The following is an 8203-nucleotide window of genomic DNA, read 5'->3' as shown; positions in this document are numbered from 1 at the left end:
GCCCAAGTACTCTTCTCCTAGGTGTGGCTTTCCCTTGCCTTCCTACTTAATACTGCAAACATTCCCTACACATCACATAAGACATTGTGTATCTCCCTTCCCTGCTTTTTTTATTTGTCCCTTCAGCACTCTTCACTATCTGTCATGCTGTATCTTCTATTTTTTTTACTCCTTTCTAACTTCCCCACTAAGATATAAGCCCCGTGAAGGCAGGGATTTTTTTCTTGTTAAATCACCTGAGGTTTAGAACAGGGCTTGGTGCATAGTAGATATTCAAATATCTGTTGCAAGAATTCGTGGATAAAATTTGAGGGCATGTACTTAAAGTGTACTTACTTCTGAAAGTGGGATTAGGAGACAGAAAGAATAATGCAGTTCAGTAAGCAGTATTTTAGTAATCTGATTTGCTACACGGTTAATGCTTAGAACATAAACACAAAAGAATGGATCACACATCTTTTAGCCAGTGGTCTCTAAGGTGGGATAGCACAAGATGATCCATCACAACGAGGGGCCAAAGTGTTAAAATTATATTTATATTATAAATTGAATAATGGATGGATTTTCACTGGTGCCCTGACTCACTTGCTCAGTCTATGTGTCAGAAGGTCACGCATCTCACATGGTTCTTGAGGTATCCTGAAGGAAGAGTAGAGTAGGAGTATTCATGTTAGACGTAATTATGTATTTATTTACATGATTGTTTATTCCCATACTATTTTGAATGTACCAGAATATTTTTTAAATGATGGAGGTAAGCAATTACAGGTTCAAGAAGATAGTCTGGTGAAAGACTCCTCCCTCTGGATATTTACCCTATCTTGCTTCATGACCCTAACATGTTAGATGAAGGGAAATTCCCTATACAAACTAAGGAATATTTCAATAATTAGATCACTTTCATAAAAGAGTTAAGCCATGAAGATTACCTTTCTTGAGAGTGCATTTGGAGACCTAAATGCAACTTTTTCTCCTTGGCCAGAATACGGACATTCCCTTAATACAACTAAGTAATAGTGTTTCGGCAGAATGACAGAACCAATATTCAAATGCTTGAACAGAAAAGCACTTAATGATTTTAATAACCTAAGTTTTCAAAACTTGAATTTGAAAGAAAATGAATCAGACTTTTCATAGTTGGGAGGAGGAAATTCAGGCACTTTGAGAAGAACATGGACCTTTCATGGACACTGAGGCACTGTTTAAACAGTCTAGTATTCAACTTGCGAAGAGCCAACTCTGCAGCAGGACTTAACTAAAGCCTCAATTATCCAACCACTACACAAAGTTCCTTTATTAATAAGTAAGAGATGCTTTCCCAAGAGAATCAGCGATTTAAAGTGTTACATTACATGCAAATTCTTCTTCTACTTAAAGTGAACATTTTTGAAGTGGGGGAGGAGGGTAGATTTGTCCACAAGTTTTCGTGTCTGGTTTCCCATTCTCAGTAATACAATAACAAACTCACAGAGACAAATTCATCTATTTTGAAAAGTATTTACTTAGTTTGAATAAATTAATTGCAAATAAAAATTAGCTACAATATATAGCCTGAATAGAAATGACTAGAACAAATACAACACAGGACTTGATTTCCTTGCATTAGCCACAAAGCATGTGACTATGTGGAAAACTTCAAAATCAATTATATTTCTTTGAAAAGGGGGAAACAGCAGTTACTGATACATCACAACTAGTAAACTTATAATACAAGTTTCCTGACATGCATTTCCTGAGTGAACCCAAATGATCATTTTTTAAAATAAGGAAATTTTGACAAGTTGAATTAACGTAAAAATAGTTCATGGCTTCTAAGCAACAGGTTTTTGTTTTTTGTTTTTTTTTAAACCAAAAGAAAATTCAGAACAGCATAGTAATAGTTATGATAAATTAAAGCTATACTACCACATACAAAAATTTGCTAGAGTCAATTAAGTATTACACAACTTTCAAACTAAAGGAACACAAATCAAAAGATTTAAAAAAAAAAGATTCTGTCTAATCTAAAAGTGTACTGATTTCTACAAGTGTCACGAAGGGTTTGATGTAGTGCAACTGTCTATACATCCCTTGTGGTACATTTAAAAAAGGGAAGGGGAGGGAGTGAAGAAACGTTTTCTTGCTTCTTGAAGCAAAGAACTTACTGGAATTAGAGAATAAACATACCGTGCAAGTATGTTCCTTTACTCGGCTGTCACTGGTGCTCATCTGCCAACCAAACATTTCCTCGAGTCACATGGTGGCAACTCTCCTTAGAACTCAAAGCCTACATAGTTAAGGCTGGCCTGTTAGGTTAAAAAAAGGGGGCACTGTTGTCATTCAACCCTTCATCTCTCTCTAGATTTCTTAATGCCTGGATAAGACCACATACAGAATAATCAATTAATTAAGCATTTCTTCTTCTAAAAGCAAATCAAGTCACTCTCTTCCTTGTTAATTTATGCTTTTTCTCATGAGAATGATTTTTTTTTTCTAGAAACAGTGAACAGATGAACCACAGTTTATATCTAAAAAATAAACCTGCCAAATGTTGCTGGTACTAAAAACAGATTAGTTATCATGGGAGAAAAATAGATAATCTAGATTAAGTTGCATATTCAAAGGAGCATATAAAATGTTTCTTAGCATTAAGTTTTTGTTATATACTACACTTGAGAGAAACATTAAGAAAAAGAACTTTCCTGATTATATTCAACGTGGTTAAAAACAAATAGCTCTTCACAATAGTAATTAATATGAATTTGGTTTTACAAAGTATTCTAATTTACCAAATTCCATATTTAGAAGGGGGGTGGGGAGAGAGGCTTTCTTGTCCTTCTTTCTAAACTTGCAAATCCTTGAGCTATACTCACTAAACTACCATTCACACCAAGAGTGTGACACCTTCGTTACCATGCTACTCTATCAAGAACATTCTAAGATACTTTCTATAATAAAGATAAATAGAAAAAAGTTAATATACACGTTGCTGTATTTTACAATGTTTGCAACAAACTGTAAACTAACATAGTTTGAACCAACAATACCCTCAGTTATATAAAACAATTTTTCAACACTGAGGATGGGTGATTCAAAAACACTAAAAGGAAGGCAACAAATTAGACTGTCTTTTTAATCCTCAAAATAGATTTTCAAAACTCAGAATTCAGAAGTCTGGTACTTTCAGAAATTCTTTTTTCTTGAGTTTTCCAGATTTTTTTAATCAGAAATTGTTACTATTTATTATAAATGTTTAAAAAAATTCTTCATCTTAATGCAAATGACCAGAGCAGAGAAACTGTGACATGGACAACAGGTCGGAAAACCCAACTCACTTAGCTTATAAATTTATAATGTAGTCCTGGAGGACAACTGTCTGTTAGTCTAGAGGTCCTTGGAAAATAAGTCTGATGTAGCCTTGTTCACCAGCCAACTGATGTGCACAAAAGGGGCAGGCTGCGTGAAAAGTATGAGTACCATGAGGAAGTGGGATCTGGGACCAATAGGCAGTTGTCTTTTCTGAACACACATGCCCGCATGGGCTGAACGCATGGGTTGGAGGGCCGGCGTCCACATAAAATCCAGCTTCACATCCAAGCCACAGAGGGACATAGGGACCAACAGACCTACACATGGGACATTCACGATCTTTTCCATCACGTTCTTCTTTGTTTCCCCAGTTATGATAGCCATGCACATGGCCGCAGTTTAGATATACCCATGGTTGTTTTTCATCGACAACATCTTTCCTCTTCATACTAGGAAACGCTAGTGTGTTGAACCCTACAGGGCACTGAGGTCGTGCTGCATTGATTTCCTGTCTTAAAGCTTCTAAATGCTTCACCGTAGGAGTGTGGGAAAGGCCTTCTGCAGTACGCCACAGCAATGTTGCACCGCAGAGGTCAATTAATGAGCCATCTTGTAATTGATTGGTTTCAATTTCCACCTAGAGGAAACAAGAATCAAAAAACACATTCACCACTGTGTTTTTGATTTTTACATGAAAGGTTTGGTCTTACATCCTCCTTACTCAAGAATTGAGATTTCCTATAACTGTTACTAAATATAAGAAACTCTAATGGTAGTCATGAAAAATGTAAGTTTGAAAATCAAGGGCAAAATACTGAGCAAGAACATATTTCTTTTCAGCCTTATGGTAAAGACAATTTATGATTAAAATATCTGGCTAATCAGTAAGTCTGATATTTCTAATATAGATCACGGTCAAAGAGATACAAATAGAAAATCACAGTTTTAATTTAGGAAAGCTTAGGTTTTAAAAATATATTAACATACCATGAAAGAATACATTTTTAAAGTGTCCTGATTGAAACATTCAGATATTACCCTCTAGTATGATACTTAGTAGTCCGTGTCTGACAGTCAGACTTGCATCAGCAAGACATTTAAGAGTTTCTGGAGGGGTGCTTGGGTGGCTCAGTCAGTTAAGCATCTGACTCTTGATTTTGGCTCAGATTATGATCTCACCATTTGTAGGGTCAAGGCTTGCATCAGGCTCTGCACTGACAACATGGAGCCTGCTTGGGATTCTCTCTCTCCCTCTCTCTGCCCCTCCCCTGCTCATGCTCGCTCTCTCTCTCTCAAAATAAATAAACTAAAAAAGAAAAAAAAAACCTTTTGTAAATAGGTAATGCATTCAGTCCAACACACCCTATGTTTACTGTACCTAAGAAGCTACATCTCAATACTTACCATTTTTCCTCTCTGCTGAGCTGATCTGGTTTCCCTCAGGCTGAATACATTTCCACACACTGATATTTCTCTCCATATTCCAGGCTTGGAATCTTCTGTGAACCCATTGCGTGGATGCATAACAAGGACACCATTAGTGGTCAAACCATCCATCTGCCCATCTGACGTCTTCCACTTGGCAGCCTTCTCCTAGTAGCAGTAAGAATAGTGAACTTTCATTTATTTGTAAATTGGAAACAGAAGTGGTTATAAAATAATGCATCATTTAGGAAAAAAGCTTCTTACCCCAAGGAAGATGTTTTTTGAGGAGTCAAATCCTGCAGCATAAATCCGTGCTGTAAAGGGGGGATTCCGTTCACATATGATTCTACAGGCAAACCTTGATATAGTGCTTTGTACTGACTGTGTATCAGAATTACTTTGGCTTCCGGGAACTGTGTCAGTTACTACAAAATCAATTGGACTTTCAGTTGACCGACCAATCTAAGGGAAAAAGAAATATCTATAAAACTACTGATACAGTGGAAAATCCATTCAAGAAAGGTAATAAGACGAAATCATTAAACCTCTGGAATTTCTAAAGCTCAAACTTATACTTAACTCTGAGAGCATCTACACCCTAGAAAACTAATCTGTCAAACTTGTTCTGATGTAATAATCATTTAGAGCATAAAAAGAATTAAGTGGGAACTTACCAGCCAGAAAGTATGAAACCCTCAGGGAATGCAGAGCTTAGGATGGCTGAGACTTAGATGGCTGCAAATTTTAATTTTAAACCTTTTGGATGGAAATATAGCTACCATGTATTACCTAACCTTCTTTAACAGAATATAGTGAACATACAAGTAAATCTTTTATGATGACTCAAGGACATTAAACTACAAAAACCATTTAAGTTAAACTGAAATGCAGTGATGTCTTCAAGTGCTATAAAGGTATACAAGAATGTTGACCCTTATGTTAATGTTAAGAGCCTACACAGGTTTGCTTTGAGGTCTTATGTATACTTTATAGGTATACTTGTGAGTTTTCTGTCAACCTGTCAACTCTTTTTTCTTGCTGTTGGGCATACTCGCTTCTAGCAGCATGCTCTTCTCTAACCAGTCACTATTATTCTACTAAAGGTTGAAAAATAAAAAAAACTAAACCTCAAAGAATAGTATTTCAAAAGGTTCTTGGTAAGATCATAAAGGAGTCTCCAGGGAGCAAAGAAAAGGAATTTCAGTCCATGGCCTATGTGGCCTTTATTTTATATACCAGATGTCCTTTTTATTTTCTTCCTGGTTCTTAGCCATATTTCAGAGAGATAGGTTCCTGGCTAAGAAAGAGTTCTGGTGGGTGGGTCAGCAAATTAAAACCTCTTTAGAGGTACTAGCTAGTAAAGAAATTAATTTTCATTTTGAAAGATGAAAGTTGAAAAGAAAAAAGAAAATCAGTGGAATAGATGACAGAAGTGACAAATGTCAGAGTTTTAAAGTAAACATTTAAAAATGATCAGTTCATTCATGTATTTGTTACAAAGCAGGATCATAAAATTGAAGAAAGTGGACACTGAGAAAAAACACTGACCCTTCACAAAGATGACACCTCAGTCATTTTTTGCATAGTTGAATCTCAAGAATTCTTCATAACCACACATTTTTGGATAAAATCCTTTTAGTGTTTTCATCCTATCATCAAGTGTAAGTCTTTAGCTTGGATAATTTTAGAAATAAATTGATTGGCTAAGAAATGTAAGACTGGATGTCTCTTTTCCTTTTTAATGTAATGATATACAAAGAAAATGGTCTCTGACTTTTGAAACTAAAAACATTAAAAAAAATAAAGGCTCCTTTAGATCTAAAAGATGTAGGCCAGGGAATAGATTGCGGATTGATATTTAGAATCAAGAAATTCAGAAGTGGCAATTATTTGGGAGGAGAGATTGTTCCAGAAGAGTTGATATTTGATCTGGGTCTTGAAGGAAATTTAAGACATCAAAGCAATATTGGTAAAGACAGGTAAGAAGGAAGAAATCTTAAGAATTTATAAAAAGAAGAAACCTCTATGATCATGATCAGATTCCAAAACAGAATTTTTGTGTGTTAAGATTTTTGTAATTCTTCCTCTTTCGAACTATTAGATTTGAAAACATAGATCTTACAATGTTATTATCTCCCACTCTCATAAAAAACCCCCATGGTCCCTTACAGTCTATCCAAACTTCTTAGTTTCTCATTTCTATAATAATTAGAAACTGACTTCACAATTTGCTTCCCATCAATCTAGCTTAATTTCATATCACTGCTATTCACACGAAAAGTATATTCTAGCTACAAGCAGCTTACTTGTCAACCTACCACACTGTGTACTTTTCCATCTCTTTTGTCAGAATGCCTTTCTCCTGGGCTGGCAAAATCCTACTCAACTTTACATGAAGAAAAAAAAAAGGCCTGGATAAAAAGGCACTACTATTAAAGTCTTTCCCTCACCCTTTTTTTTTTTTAACATTTTATTTATTTCTGAGAGAAAGAGGCAGTGTGAGCAGGGGAGGGTCAGAGAGAGAGGGAAGAGATACAGAATCCGAAGCAGGCTCCAGGCTTGGAGCTGTCAGCACAGAGCCCTACGTGGGGATTGAACCCACAAACCATGAGATCATGACCTGAGCTGAGGTCCGACGCTTTACCACTTTACCCACTGAGCCACGCAGGTGCCCCTCCCTCAATCTTCTTCAATCCAATCAGAAGCTTCCCATTTAGACTACCAGTGTGGCCTATGAATATGATCACCTTGTAATGTGACCTTTATTTACTTCATAGTGTCCACCAACAGAGAGCTGGAGTTTGGATAGCTAATGAATTGAACAATAAATGATCTTGTTCAGTTTGGAAGGCAGGCAATCCTAGAATGCTTATAAAACCAGTTTCTCAAAGACTGGCTAATTTATCAGGGTAGTTTTCTGACGTACCTTTATTTTTTGATATAGAAATATTTGCATTTTCTATAGATACAATGCTTGTAGAAGGAGAATCATGACTATTATATTAGGAAAAATTCTCCATTCCTTTATGAAAAGGAGAAAACCAAAAACAGTGCAACTTATTGAAGAACCTTCATGAGATGGTAAAGACACTGTTCCATTAATTCAGAATGCCTGGTTTAATCCCAATTTTGCCCCCACGTAACTTTGTAACATTTAACTCACAAGATTTCAGTAAATTATTGACAAAAAATAAGGGATAAACAAATAAATTTAAGGTATTATCTGAAACTAAAATTCTAGGCTGGGGTCAAACATCTAGATAGCATCTTGATTCTTAAAAAAGCTAATTAAGCACATTCATTTTAATTGGCTGTCAGTGAAAAAAACTGGAAAATCATCCGAAAGCTTGTGTTAGGTTCTCATCAAGAACCCAACCTTCATCTTCATTAAGGGTGTTATTTAATTTTTTTTTAGATAGAGCAAAGACATAAACATATATCCATATTCTAGTATTAACTATAGAGGTAATATCCTAGAAAATTCAGTATT

At 35.7% G+C, this 8203-nt stretch overlaps 1 protein-coding gene across 1 annotated transcript in view; it reads right to left on the bottom strand.

Moving 5' to 3' along the window:
* Positions 1 to 1481: 1481 nt before the first annotated feature.
* PELI1 (pellino E3 ubiquitin protein ligase 1) overlaps positions 1482 to 8203 on the bottom strand; it is a 58593-nt gene continuing 51871 nt past the window's right edge. The window contains exons 5-7 of the mRNA XM_077766427.1: positions 4978 to 5175; positions 4693 to 4881; positions 1482 to 3925 (exon numbers count right to left, since the gene is read on the bottom strand). Coding sequence (XP_077622553.1) covers positions 3359 to 3925; positions 4693 to 4881; positions 4978 to 5175 — 954 coding nt within the window. The 3' untranslated portion in view covers positions 1482 to 3358. The remainder of the gene's footprint in view (positions 3926 to 4692; positions 4882 to 4977; positions 5176 to 8203) is intronic.

This window comes from Crocuta crocuta, unplaced genomic scaffold, assembly GCF_008692635.1.
Source record: "Crocuta crocuta isolate KB4526 unplaced genomic scaffold, BGI_CrCroc_1.0 scaffold113, whole genome shotgun sequence".
NCBI classification, from domain to species: Eukaryota; Metazoa; Chordata; class Mammalia; order Carnivora; family Hyaenidae; genus Crocuta; species Crocuta crocuta.
Note: the sequence above shows the minus strand (reverse complement) of the source record. Positions and strands in the feature narration are given on the sequence as shown.